Genomic DNA, 15,568 nt, shown 5'->3' with positions numbered 1-15,568 from the left:
TTATAAATTATTCAAAACAGTGCAGTTTGTCAATTTGCCTGCTCAATCTGTATTATTTGATAACTTACTAATGTCATTTGATATTTTTAAATATATTTTTTTATTATTGATAGTATTGTAGATACTTCCCATTTCCCCCTCCTCCCAAACCTTTCTCCCCCTCTCCCAGGTCTTCACTCCCCTATTGCCCATGTCCATGGCCTATGCATATCTATATATATAAAAGCCTAATATGCAGAGTGTCCCCTTGTGAGTTCGACTGACCGGGAGTTTGATGACGTGTGCTGACCATCAGGGGGTGGCGTGGAACAAAGGAAGGCCCTGGCTGGCAGCCGGCAGCCGGGGAAGGGAGGCCCCAGCCAATGGCCAGCAGCTGGGGAAGGGAGGCCCTGGCCGGCAGCCAGCAGCCAGCAGCCGGCAGCCAGCAACCGGCAGCTGGCAGCCGCTAGGGACCCTACCTGTGCACGAATTTTGTGCACTGGGCCTCCAATAAGTATATAAGTTCTTTGATTTATGTTTTCTGGTCCTCCCAAAGATTGAGGATGTCAGTCTGTTCCATGTCTCCATGCTTCTGGTTCATTTGATTTTTAAACCAATTTTTCTTAGCTTTTGTAGAGCATTAATATTAAATGACATGATAAGCCTCAATCTTTGTGATTTGTTTTTTGTTTGTTTTTGAACAGATATAGATACTCTAGTTTTAGATGATAGAGAAGATGAAAATGCTTTATCAATTTTTGAGACCAGTTGTCACTCAGGATCACCAAAGAAACAGTCATCAGCTGCTGCTGTACATAAATCCTACCTTCATTTTACAATGTAAGTAATGTAAATCACATTTCTTTCCATTCAGCATGATTTTTACTACTTTATGGTTAGAATTATGGTATATTTTTACTTATGGTTATAACCTTGAGGACTTTGACTTTCTGTTGTTTGGACCAGTTCTGGAACACTTACTGTGTATATTTTTTTGTGTGTGGTAATAAATTGGTTTATTGGTCAATTGTAAAGATTTTTTTCTAAACCAATTGTGTGACTTTTATTTAAACGAGGGTGGAAGGAAGGGATAACTTTAGAAAATCAACTCATGTCCCTAATTTTATTGCTTTTTATTTGAACTAAAATGAACAGAAGTGAATTATTGACCATGGTTAGAATATTTTAATTTACAATAAGTTTCAGATGATAATTTAGGGACTCTAAAGGTACTAAAAAGATTTTGAATTAGAAATTGCTCAGTAACTAAACAAGTAACTTTTCAGTTCTCCAAAATCCCATTAGTTTACACTTTCCTAATTTAGATTTCTATTTACATTCACCTTTATCTATATTAAAGCAGCGTTTGCTGTGCACTTTAATGGGTAAACAATATTAGTGCTAATCTAATTTTAAATTAAGGGACCAAGTAGTTTCACATACTAATAGCATCATCACTTGCATTTACATAATTATTATGAGAGTTAAAGGACCATAATGCTTCAGTCAGGTAAGTCTAATCACACTTTTATTTGAAGATGTTGGGTTGTATGTTACGTTTAAGTAATTTTCCTTTTGACGTATTTTGAACAAATCTAAGTCTTCAACTTGAATTGAAGTTTCTCCCATGTAGATTTTGGTAAAATGTTATTTTAATTATTTGCATTGATAACTTGCTTATTTTGCATTTTTAAAAATGAGAATAAATTACTTTCATTTACTCTTTTTTTCTTTTAATAGCAAGCTCTTTTATTAGAAACTTTTTTCTTATACTCCTGGGTCATTACTTTTATGCCCTCAGGGAAATTTTCTTAGACTATTTCAGTAATTTTACAGATGTACTTTATTCATGGCTAAGGGAAAGCCAAACAGTCCTCCTCTTCCCACCTAGCTAGCCTGTGTGTGTGTGTGTGTGTGTGTGTGTGTGTGTGTGTGTAGATTGTTTTGACAATTTTAGTTATTTGGATTTGAAATACATGATAGCAGAGCTAAGAAACTATCAAAAGATAATATGTTCCAATTTTATAAGATAGTTCTGTTGTCAGTGAAGTGATACAGAAATAGATTCTGAGATGAGAAATTTTTTTATAATTTTTATTGATTTCAAAGAGGAAGGGAGAGGGAGAGAGAGATAGTAACATCAATGATGAGAGAGAATCATTAATCGGCTGCCTCCTGCCTGCCCCACATTGAGGATTGAGCCCACAACCCGGGCATGCGTTCTTGGCTGGAATTGAACCCGGGACCATTCAGTCCACAGCCCGACACTCTAACCACTGAGCCAAACCAGCTAGGGCTAGTTTAGCCTTTTTGAAATTGGTTTAATTTTAGCTTCCTTTACATAAGCTTTTCTAGTTCTGATTTTACTTTAATACTGAGACAGCTGTATATCCTAGAATAAGCTTTTTTTTGTTATAGATGTTTTGATAAATTTTATTCATTTATTTCTTTTCCACCCATTGTGCCAGCTTTTATGTGTTTACTGTATGACAGGTACTGTACTAGGTGCTGAAGGCATAAGTATGATTAAGGTATAACATTCTTAGTCTGGAGAAGTTCTTGTTATTGGAGATGACAAACATTGCAATATGGCTGAGGTGCTATGAAAGCAGAACTAAGAAGCTTTCATTGGGAAGTCCAGGAGGGCTTCGCAGGAGAAATAGTGACATTTGCTGTTTTTTTGAGTATGAAGGGATAGGAGTTAGCATCTGATGTTCATTGCAAACAAGATGTGTGGTAAATGTATAAAGCTTGGGGCCTTATGTGTGATAATTCATATAGGTCTTTCAATAATCATATAGCTAATTTGTGGTATCATTTTATAGATGATGAAACTGAAACACTAAGTTAATTGCCCATGATCATGCTGCTAGCGGGTGGCAGAGCCAGGGTCTGGACTGTTTGTTTCCTGGAATCATATTCTTTCTCTTATGGTACTATGCAGTTTCCAAATTGATTTCTGAGCTTAATATGTAGATAGGAAAATGCATTGCTTTTCTGGGTAGGTTAGACAATAATATTTTTATACTTTCTAAGAAATATACATGTTAGAATTTAAGCCTTTAATAAGGGCTACACAGTGTTTTTGGTTAGTTTTTTATTGGTTTGACTTCTGGTTTGAACAATGTGTGTTAGCGTGCCACACCAATAAAAAAAAGGTGCTGGACATATAGAAAGCATGACTTTAATCCTGGTCTCCAGTAACATTAGCGTGGGCATTGCTGTGGGTTTCTGTTTCTTGGAATAGTTTCCTAAAACAGTGTTGAAACCTTTAATTTAGATTTAAGATGAAATATAAGTAAAGATATTTAAGGTCTGTCAATCCGGTAGAGAACCCTTATGGTGGAAAATAAGTTTACTTTCTTACAATATATTGCCATAAGGGGATGAGAAACACAGCTTTCTGAGGTTTTCCAAATGAAAATAGCTTTGTTTTTTCTAATTAGAAAGATGATATACTCTAGAAAATTCAAGTAATAAAGAAGAGCATAAAGAAGAAAGTAAAAATTAAAGCCCAGGCATCTGAAGGTAATATTTGTTAGTTTTGGTGACCACCCTTCCTGTGCATATAGACAGACCCACATAATATCTTATATAAACTATATCCTCCTTGTAAGGTTTTTAATATATCCTGCTGTTTTATCCATTATGTTGGGAATGTTATTTCATGTCAGTGTATTTAATGCTGTTCTTTTAAAATAGCTGCACAGTACTTTATTTTTTAGCTGTTCCTTAGTTTATATAACCTTACTGATAAAAATTGAAGTTTCCAATTTTCCTCTTTTATAAGTAGTGCTATGGTAGTCAAATTTCTAGGTATACATCTTTGTACCACTATCATCTGATTCAATACTTACCGTAATTTTAAAAACTGTGATTGCTGTGTCAAAGGGTATATATATTTGAAAACATGATACAAGTTGTTAAATTGCTTCCAGAAAGGTAGTACCAATTTCATTTTTATCACTAATATTTTCCCTATAGCCTTATCAATTCTAGTACAATTTGTCTTTTTAAATCTTTGCCAACCAAATAGACGAAAATAACATCTTGTTTATTTGAATCATTCATTCATTCAAAGTGCCCATCATGTGTCGCATGCTGTCCTAGATACCTAGAATATATCAGTGAGCAAAATGGGCTATGATCCTTACTCTCATTCAGCTTACGTTTTAGATGGAAACAGACAAAGAACAATAAGTGTAATAGATAAATAAAATGTTAGAAGATAAATACTATGAAAAAATATAGAGAATACTAAGAGGTAAGGGAGTTTTGGGGAGTGAGATAAGTTGCAGATATCTTTGCATATATATTTTGGTATTTATTTGACATACTTGCCAAATTTAATTTTGGGAAATTGTACTTTTTTCCCACTCCAACTCTCTGAGCCTTGGTTTCTTCATCTGTTTAACAAATAAAAACTGTTTTTCATTATTTATGTTTTCATAATTTTTTCATCTGTTAATAACCACTACATCTTTCTCAAAGCTAGATCACCCTTGAGCCTTAGACCCTGTCCAACTACCTATCTTCCTTTTTTGTGCCATAGATATTTAATTTTAATTTTATTTATTGATTTGAGAGAAAGGAAGGGGAAAGAGAGAGACATTGTTGTTTCACTTATTTATGCATTCATTGGTTGTTTCTCGTATATAGTATGCTGAGGATTGAACCTGCAGCCTTGTTGTATCGGGATGACACTCTAACTGAGCTACCCCTCCAGGCTGTGCCATAGATCTTTTAGTATATGCTGGACTGTGTCCCTGCTTCTCTTCCTTTGAGTCCTGTGAGCTACTACTCGTTCAGTTGTCCAACTAGAATTGGATATCATTCTCAGCTTCCTCCTCTTTCCTTCTGTATCTAGTCAATGACAATGTCCTGACTAAATAAGTCTCATCTCAGGGTGTTCTTTCTCACTCTCTAACAGTATTCTTGTCTAGACTGTCATTAAGATCTCATGCTTGGGTTATTATAGCAAACCACTAACAGGTCATATTTCCTCCTGTTTTGCCTTCTTTATAAAAATCCTTTCCTATACTGACATACTGGGCTAGAGTTACCTTCCAAAATCGTGTGTGAGATTATGTCACTTCCCCTGCTTAAGCATCTTAATGCTTTCTCATTGTCTTTAGTGAACATTCCAAACTTATAACATGGTTTACAAAACCCTTCATAGCATTTCTCCTTTGCACTTCCCTTCCCTAATCCCCCCACCCCCCAGTACCTTTACCCCTGCATTGCCCTAAAACCTTAAAAGAAGCTGCTATATGAACTGTATTCTTTAGCTCAAAGGGCCAAGGCCTTTTTAGCCTCTGGTCCTTTGCACATCCTGTTTTTATTTCTCGGTATTCATCTTTTCTGCCTCCTGTCTGTTGGGTTTGTGCTTCAGTAACGCTTTTCCAGGAAAGCCTTCGATGAGTCTTTAATTGGGGTCTCTCTATGAGTCTTAAACAGTGCTGCCTGTTAAGCACACTGTATTATAATAATTTATGTATATCCCTTTTCCACCAAGTACCATTCAGTTAGGAGTTCTGTGATAACAGTGGCATCATTAGAATGTGTAGGGCCAACACATTCAGCTTAGGAAGCATTCTACAATTGTTAAATGAATGAACATTTAAAAAATATTATCTATTTGCATCTTTTTTTGATCTGCTTATATTCTGTGCTCATGAAAGTATTCTTTATTAACTCTATGCACATCACCTCTTTATGCATTGAGAACCATTTTTGTTAATGGCAAATTCTTGATCTTATTTGGTTGTTTGCCATTTGGTTCAGGTTGTAATTTTTGAATTATAAAAGTTTAAAAATTTGTATGAATTAGATACATGTATCTTTTGATTGTTCTTATTTGTTTCTGTGTGAGCATTCATTTTACTTATTCCTTGTAATGAGGATCTGAATCCTCCTTATTTTAAACATTTATTTTATAATTCACCCCTGCTCCATTTTTTTATGCTTTTATCTTATGTAAAATTCTTTCAGTTACTGTGATTTGTTTCCTGGGTAGCGTATTACCTTCCACTGATCTGTGTTACTTTTTCTTGGTATATTCTACATTCTGTTTTGTTATTCTGTTCTGTAATATGTTTCAGTATAAAAGTAGGGCATATCTTAACATATAGTGGTTGGGAGCCTGGGCTTTGCGATTATATGGGCCTGAATGAGAATTTGAAATCCGTCACCACTGTGTTATACAATCTTATACCTAACCTCTCTGAACCTTGGTTTCTTCGTCTGTTTAATAGGTGGAAACTATGTATTTCACAGAATTGTTAAGAAAGTTAAACGATAAATTTGTATGAAGTGTTTGTTAGTAAAATAGGTTTAAATGTAAAATTGGTCCTAACATCTTTTTTCAAAAATTTATTGATTGTTTTTTCCAGATAATGTGGTGAATAAGCTTTAAATCTCCCTCTCTCAAATTCTTTTGGGATTTTGATTTGAATTTTTAAATGTATAAAATAAAATGCATACATATATATATATATGTATTGACGTCTTTATAAAATCAGACTCATGATGTATTCTATATCATTTCATACTTTTCTTATAATATTGTTTGTTTTGCCATTTGTGTTTTGCAGTTGTAAATAGGATCTCATTTCTTTTTTTATATTGGTTCTTGATGGTATTTAGGAAATCTTTTTGCCTTTCTGTTTCCATCTTTTGTCTTATTACTTTGCTGGTAGATTCTGACAATTATTAGATGATTCTCTTGGATTTTCTAGTACATAATCATCCTTTTCAAGTAACAGTGTTTTCTCTATTTCTTCCCATTGATTCTGTTTATTTGCTTATTGCATTGCTTAGAATTTACTTCATTACCTATAGTAATTGTATATGAATTTGTTTTATTTATTTGAATTTCATTAATATATTTTCGTAAACCTACCTTCTCTAGTGTAGGGCTTTTGATGTCATATTTGAGGGTATTAGCCTAGAAACAAAATTAGCTGCCATGAAAAAGTCCTACCCTCCTCCCCCCATTTTAAAAATTGTGGTTAAAATACATACAATTTAACATTTTAACCATTTTTTAAAAAGTCCTATATTTTGGATAATTTTCAGATGTACCTCCTTATTGAAATGGGATTCTTAACATTTGATCATGGATCGATGATAACTAAATCACACATAGTGTCTGAAACATTTTCCAAGTTAATATATTTTTACTTTTTTTAGAAGTGGTTTTTATACTTTTACCTCTTGGTTATTATGGTCAGAGAGATCAACATTTTAAAACTAATTAATGAAAAATGATTCACTTTACTTAAAAAATAAGAAAGATAGGGAAGTTCTATTAATGTGGAGTTATATTCTTTTAATGTAAATATATTGCCTAATATTTCATATTGATTTTCAGAGTGTATGGTTTCAAAATAATTATTATGTCTTACATGTATTGCAGGTCACCATATCATCAGCCAACCTCTTATAGGCCAAGATTATTGCTGTCTGGAGAACGAGGCTCAGGTCAAACTTCTCACCTTGCTCCAGCGCTTTTGCACACTCTAGAAAAATTCTCTGTGCACAGACTAGATCTCCCAGCACTTTATTCAGTTAGTGCCAAAACACCTGAAGAATCATGTGCACAGGTAAGTTTGTGCCATGTCAGAGCAGTTGCAACTTCCTTGGTAGTGTTAATAGATAAATTTTTTCAAAGAACAATAATATGAATATTAACTTTTTGTTGCTTATTTGTTAACATAATATTAAGGTAGAGAATCCTTTTGATGTGTAACATTTTTCAAAGTGAGTTTGTTGTTTTTACAATGATACTTCATTTCTGAAATTTTAATATTCTGTTTCTTGTATTAAAGTTTAATGAAATGGTGTAGAAAGGGAGTTTCTTTTGCCTTTTTCTGACCCTCTTTTCAAAGCTATGGTTTCAGAGCCTTTCTAGACTTATCTCTGTATTTATAGGAAGGGAAATGATACCCAATTTGAGATGCCAAGACTTAGCATTTATCTAGAAACGTGATATTTGATTTTCAACTACGTTATATTTGCTAAGTTGTGAAACAAAGTTCTAGTGAGACTGCTTATATTTCTTGAGGTTCTAACATATAACTATGAATTTATTATAAGTGCCATGTTATAACTAGAGGTTAGGGGAATAAGTTTTTTTAGCCAAAGGATCGTGTCTTCACCATTTCTGTATCTCTGACACAGTGCAGCTTAGGAAGTGCTCATTGAACGTTTGAATAATCTATACTAATAAAAGGGTAATATGCTAATTAGACCGGGAGACCTTCTGGGAGACCTTCTGGACAAAGCCATGGTGGTGGGGCCGAGGCAGAGGCAGTTAGGGGTGATCAGGCCAGGAGGTGGGGGGGGGCAGTTGGGGGTGAGCAGGCCGGCAAGGGGGGCAGTTGGGGGCAAGAAGGCCGGCAGGCAGAGTGGTTAGGGACGATCAGGCAGGCAGGCAGGCAGGCAGGTGAGCGGTTAGGAGCCAGCGGTCCCGGATTGCCAGAGGGATATCCAACTGCCGGTTTAGGCCCTATCCCCAGGATCGGGCCTAAACCGGCAGTTGGACATGCCCTAAGGGGTCCTGGATTGGAGAGGGTGCAGGCTGGGTTGAGGGGGACCCCCCACCCCCACCCCCGTGCATGAATTTCGTGCACCTGGCCTTTAGTAGAGTAATAAAGATGTAATAGAACTAATAGATGTAATAGAGTAGTAAAGAATTTGTACCCGTGTAGGGATAGATAAAGTAATAGAACAAAAGAGAGAATTCATTTATGCCTGTATAGTAATGAGAATTTAGTATCTGATGATGATGCTATTTAACATCAATAGATAGAATAGATGGATTATTTAATAAATGGTCTTAGAAAACTGGCTGGTTCAATAAGGGGAGAAGGAAAAAAACAAAACAAACTGGATTTCCTACCTTTTTCTGTAACCCAAAAACAAATTCTAGATTGTCAGTGGAACTGTTATGAGCATTCATAAGGTCATATATTTATTATCTTGGGTATGGGAAAATGATTTTTCAGTAATGAGCAAAATCCAGAAAACATAAAGATATGAACAAATTTGACTACACATGGCCAAAAAATTATTTAAATAAAATTAATAGACATAATCTGGTAGGTATATTTTTAACATGCATGTCAAGGACAAGTTTCCTAAACATAAAAAAAAATGTTAATGTTAGTAAGAAGAAATATTAACAGCCTAATATAAAAATTGGCAAAATTGGAGCATGCCATTTATAGGGAGAAAAAAAAATAGAAAAAGCAACCAATAAAAATCTGAAAAGATTCTTAGCCTCACTTATGAGTGAAAAAATATGCAAATATGCAAGTTAAAGCAACGAGATACCATTTTAAAACAACTGTTAGGTTTGTAAATATAAAGAGCTTGATAACACCGAGCATTGGAGATGTGGGACACTCAGACATGGTTAGTAGAAATGTAAATTTATTGAACGATTTTGGAGTGTACTTTGGCACTGTCTTTTAAAATTTCAAGTACATATACCATTTGACCCAGGAAATTTACATTAAAGAATTTTCCATAAAGGTCTATTAGCTGTAAGTATTCACTGCTGAATGAACAAGGATATTCATGACAGCATTGTGTAAAATTGCCAAACAAAATAAGACCAAAAGAAACAAATGGCATGTTCTTTAATGGTGGACTGGCTAAAATAAGTTATGGTATATTCTCACATACAGAGGGATATGGTGAAGCCATTAACAAAGCTGAGGTAGTCTTACATAGGCTGATATAGAAAGATGAAGGAGATATTGGTGAAAAAAGCAGGTTTTAAATCAATTTAAGTATGATATTCTTTATGTAAAAAAAGCCTTAAAAATGCTATATCCGTGCTTATATATAAATGGAGAGTTTATCTACGAATACGCCCCCCCCCCCCCCAACAACAACAACCACCTGTTAATAATAATTGCTTTGGCATGGGGGAAGGAATTTGAAGGGTTGGGGAAATGGATAAATTTGGTCATTTTAGTTTATACTCTGCTGCATTGCTTGGAATATTATTTTTCTTTTTATATGTATATTTGACAGTATCAATCAAACAAGATAGAATCACATTGAAAGGAAAACATTTTCACACTGGCCGGTGTGTCTCAGTTGCTTGGAGTGTTGTCCTGTACACCAAAGGTGGCGGGTTCAATTCCCAGTCAGGGTACATGCCCAGGTTGCGGATTTGATTCCCTGTGGGGGCGCGTACGGGAGGCAACGGATCAATGTTTCTCTCTCTATCCCTTCTTCTCTAAAAAAAAGGCACAAAGTTCCAGTTATGAAATAAATAGATCCAGACATGTAATGTACAACATAGGGAATATAGTCAACAATACTGTAAGCACTCTGCACATTGACAGATGGTTACTAGACTTAAAGTGGAGATCACTTCGTAAGATGTATAAATAAACGTTGAATCACTGTTTTGTACACCTGACACTAATACTGTATGTCAACTATATTTTAAGAAAAAATAGTATGTGCATTTAAAAAAAATCAATAAAAAAGAAAGAGGAACATTTTCAAAATGAGAGGGTAGTCTGCCTATTGTTGTTCCTTATGGCTAGTGTGTGTACATATTTACATACATTTCTGGCTTAGTAAGGAAGTACTTAGGAAGCATTGTAGTAAACTATACATTGATATTACTGAGATCCTAGAACTATTTTTCCTGAATCCTGTTTGGCATCATTGGGCTAAATTTGAATTCTAACTGCATGCTCTTTGGTCTCTTTCACATTTCTTGGCTCTTACTACTTTTTTTTTTTTTTTTTTTTTTTTTGTCATGTGAGTGGAGAGGATAAAGAGAAGTGTCACTTGGTAGTGGAAAACAACAAAAAGCCAGTATTTATTGTTTTGGTTGTATTACATTGCATCTAATACACCAAGACATCTCATCTCTGCTTTCACCTGTAGGCTCCTGGGTTAGAAGTAGAGCTTGTTCTTGAGTGACCATCAACTGGATGGTCCATTCTGCCAAGGAACTGAGTCAGAATTTTGTAGTCATGGTAGAAGCTCAGACTTCCTCTGAACACTGGCCAGAGACCAGATTAACTGTTCTGGTTAATCTCTATTTGTATCTTAAGTGCTTATCTAAAAATATTTTAAATTCATGAACATAATACTGTCTTTTAAAAAAATCTTCATTATGTGATGAAGCTGAGGAGCTTATTCTTAACTTGTAGAGATTGGCAAGCCTGAGTATAAGTTAGGTGTAAGTCTTTGTGAAGAGAGAGCATGAATCAGGTGCTGAAAGACTGGAAAGATGAAAAAACCCTTCTTTCTATACTTCTGTCCTATTTTTCCTTTTTTTTCTTCTCTTTTGCCTTGCTTCTCTTGGGAGCTAGTTCTCCTGTAGGCAAGATTATCTCTAAATAAATGTGGAACATAAGGGTTTAGTCTGTGGCTAATCATTATTCTGTGCTCTTTTCCCCAGCCTCTAAAATACTTAATATAAAATTGGTTATTAAAGCTCGGCTGGTGTGCCTCAGCAGTCGAGCATCAACCCAGGAACCAAGTGGTCCCCAGTTAGGGCACATGCCTGAGTTTTGGGCTTGATCCCCAGTAGAGGGTGTGCAGAAGGCAGCCAATTGATGATGTTCCTCTTTCATTGATGTTTCTATCTCTCCTCTCCCTTTCTCTCTCTCTCTGAAAATCAGTAAAAACATAAAAGAACATGAAAGGTAATTGTAAAGGAAAGAAGTTCTAAATCACCTTTAAAGGGCTGTATTTATCCTATCCTATGTAATAAAAAGTTAATATCCAAATTGACTGAAATTTTCTGGGCATGGTTATCAAATTTTCTGATTCCCTGGTTCCACACCCATAGATTCTGATTCATTAAATTTGGGGTGAGCCCTAGGAATTTGCACTTTAAATATCCCAGGTTTTAGTATTCTAGGTCATCAGTAGATCCCATTTTGGGAAATGTAGTACTTTTGCTGATCACTGGATACTAGTTAGACATTTATTACTGAAACAATTGCCAGAGATCACGAAGTGGAAGTGTGTGTGTATGTGTGTACATGTTAACTGAGTAATTCATAGGCTGTAGAAGGAGAATGGAAAGCCTTGGCGTAGCCTGGAAGGTTTATAGTTGTTTCATTAAGTTCACGATTGATTATTGAATTCTACAATAAGGCCGGAGATGTTAGTATCTGTAGTAAAAGACTTACCTGTATTAACACTCTTAAAAACAACAATAACAACTATGATTTCCCTTTTCTGACATCTTCAAATGTATTTTGTTGCCTTTTGTATTATTTCTATTGTTGATTTAGGCAAAGAGTGATTGAGTGTGCTGTATTTTATCTTTTTCATTAATACAGAAGTATGGTTGAATTGATACATTTGTATATGGTCTGTCAGTTTGAGTCCTATATGATGTTGCATATCGTTTTAAATGGTTAATAAGGTCTTTTTTTAGGTGAAAACTTTAGTATTTTTCTTTCCTCAGAAAGAAAATGTACCTGGAAATGCTCAGAGGAAATTTTTTTGATTAAGTAGCATTAAGGAACTAATATACTTACCTATGTGTTTACTTTGGATTCTCGTGTGTTTGTGCATAAGGGTTTCTGGATTTTTCCTAGCAGTCTGTGTATACTTTGGATACTCTTGTGTTTGTGTATATGGCTTTCTGTTTTTGAATTGTAAACAAATTAAATCATACCGGTCCATCGTCTACCACATTTACAAAAATTCTTGAAGTTTTTAGGCAAAGAAAATACCAGAAAAGAAATTTGGGTGATTTAATTTTCATAACAAGTTGATTTGTATTATAACTATTTGTATTATAACTATTATTCAGAAATCCTAGTATAGTTATGTTTTATAACAAGCTGATTTTTGTATGCTTGGAAGAAACTGGGTACTTTATTTCTTCATTCCTGAATCTTCATATCCAAAACAGTGCCTTCTTTTCACAGAGGTGCTCAATAAATCTTAGGTAAATAGAATATAAATGGAGTAAAATGATATATATGAAGTACAAATATCAGCAACATAGATATCTATTTTAATATTTTGTGATAACATGGTATAAGGCATTAAATTTATTTTAATAGTGCTTTTAAAAATTTTTATAAAAATTGAGATATTTTAGCCCCCAAGACTTTTCTTTTACTTACGTTGTATGAATTTAGCACATTCATAATACTGTAAATGTGATCAAAACAAATTCTGGAAGTTTATTGATGACAAAAAGTTGTTTTCCTCTCTTATACAGCTCCTTTTAGGAAAGTGAAAGCTGTACTGGCTTGGAGCTTTCTTCTTCATATATATTTGTTTTTAAATTATTCTAGCTTTCACATTCTGAGGGAAATAGCAAGGGCTGTATATTCTTTTTATGTATTTATTATATTTTTATTGGTTTCAGAGAGAAAGGGAGAGGAAGAGAGAAATAGAAACATCAATGATGAGAGAGAATTATTGATCGGCTGCTTCCTGTACCCCCCACACGGGATCCAGCCCACAATCCGGGCATGTACCCTGACCTGGAATTGACCCATGATCTTCTCGTTCATAGGTCAATGCTCAACCACTGAGCCATGCCGGCTGGGCTGTCTATTCGTAATTTTTAAAATATAGTACATTTTTGTGCCCTGAACATTTTAATTTGGCAGCTAAAGTACTGACTTGAAAATACAGCTTTTGAGATGATAAGGACTATAGATGCAGTTTGTATTATTAGTGTTTCCTTACATGGGTACTTCTAACTTCAGTGGCCTGATTTTTGCCTTTCATATCTTTAATATTCAGAGGGAGTAGTTTGTGATTTTTTTTAAAATAAAGAAACAAAACTGTGTTATATAAGGGGCCATGCTATCTGAGGGCAAGAAGAGGCCAGAAGGAAATGGAGTATATTATTTAAAGAATCAAAATGAATAGTTCCCATACACTGATGTTTGTTCATTTTATTTGTGCAAGAGTGCTGGTCATGTCAGAGGTGTTTTGAAACGGTTGGTTCAGTAATTTGGCCTACTGTTTTTTTTTCTCTATAACAGTTTTTCTGTTTTCTACTACACCTTGCACATCCACCAATCCAAGACACCCTGTAGGTGAGTATTTTTCTAGTTATCAAATGGCATCACTTATTCCCAAGACAGTTGCCACTTCACTAAAACTAGGCTTAATTTTCTACTTGGAATTATCTGGTTAATTGGTTTCACAGAATGTATCTTATTCCACAACTTTAAAAGCTACCAGCAAATTGCTGAAGAGCTGTTTTTACATTATAGAAAAGTCACAATAGGATTATCCTTTTTTTCTGAAATTTTAAATACTATTCTCAGAGTCTGTACTTTTTGAATTTTCATTATGAAAACTGGAGAATTAGAACAGATTCAGTATATATTTAAAGAAAATATGAAAGTTTGTTTTAATACTCTGAGATAGAATGGAGCAAAGAATTTAAAAGAAAACTTGTTTTAGTAGTGCTGTTCAATTTTTCTAGAAATTAAAGATGTTTTTCCTCTAAAGGCTTAGGAGAAAAATTTTTGAAAAACCCTCAACTCTGTTAGTGTTGGTGATGCTATATATATCTAGTTCAGCCCTGCAAATAAGTTTAAAACACTACAGTACAGCATTATTTAACTCCTGGCTCTGTAAAGTTTTTATTATCCCTTAACCTTGAGTTGCTTTGCCCATACTCTTTAACACTTGTTAGCAGTTAGGTGTTCTCAACACATCTGCCAAGAAAACCTAACCTACAGGTTCTAGAATGAAAGGCCAAATTTCATTCTTTAAAAACACGTTAGTTTCTCACCTCCCTGCGCACGTGGTACTTGTACAACTGAATTAGGTAGCTACTTTGGTGAGGATTCTCAGTAAGCTGTATAGCTTGTTAGTCTTTTTCATATACTTTTTCTCCCAGCTGAATCTCCCTAGGTACCAGCACAGAGTGGGAGTTGGAAAGTGACAAAAGGCATTGGTCACTGTCTTCACACATCATGCCTAATCTGGGTGGCATGTAATAATACTTTTTTAAATCAAATGCCTCACTTGCCTTTGTGCTGCTGTGTGGTTCCTTCATTTTGCCGATATTTATGCGTGTTTTTCTCTTATGAATTTTCTACAAGAACTTTGGAAAACAATAATCCTTGGATTTTCAAGATCCAGGATAACAGGGTGCATGTTTGCAGAAAAGGTCAAAATTTGAGTCCTGAAGGAGTTGTACTGTACAACTGTTCTGGATTGGTGGATATGCAAATGTTAAAGGAAGGGAAGGAGCAAATGTTACTTTTGATGTGAGTGATCATAACATCTACATTTTATTTGAGCATCTTTCATCTGGTTTATTATTAAATTGGCAATATATTTTATACAGGAGGTTTAAACTGTATAAAATGTAATATTTAAAAAATTCATGCAACTGGTAGGCTTCCTCATTAAGAAAAATAATCCTTTTGATTCTTAGAAACGTTTCTATAATCCTAATCATTTTAAATATTAAATTCTTATTTCTGTATCTTGAACATTATATAGGTTAATTGAAATGTGTGTTTTAAAATAAGGAAAAATAGAGAATTTTAGAAATAGAATTCTCTAAATTGAAGAAAGATAGATTTTTGCACTTATTTCTACACTTGTT

General features: G+C 34.5%; 1 protein-coding gene across 4 annotated transcripts in view; it reads left to right on the top strand.

Moving 5' to 3' along the window:
- Nucleotides 1-15,568, top strand: part of ATAD2B (ATPase family AAA domain containing 2B) — a 120,831-nt gene that overhangs the window by 63,824 nt on the left and 41,439 nt on the right. For all 4 annotated transcript variants that reach the window (XM_070428758.1, XM_070428759.1, XM_070428757.1 and 1 more), the window contains exons 17-18: nt 684-819; nt 7,397-7,583. In XM_070428758.1, the coding sequence (XP_070284859.1) occupies nt 684-819; nt 7,397-7,583 (323 nt within the window). The remainder of the gene's footprint in view (nt 1-683; nt 820-7,396; nt 7,584-15,568) is intronic.

Source organism: Myotis yumanensis, unplaced genomic scaffold, assembly GCF_028538775.1.
Source record: "Myotis yumanensis isolate MYYU_CA2020_CCGP unplaced genomic scaffold, mMyoYum1.0.hap1 SCAF_11, whole genome shotgun sequence".
Classification (NCBI taxonomy): Eukaryota; Metazoa; Chordata; class Mammalia; order Chiroptera; family Vespertilionidae; genus Myotis; species Myotis yumanensis.
The sequence above is the reverse complement of the archived record's forward strand: the minus strand, read 5'-3'. Positions and strand labels throughout refer to the sequence as shown.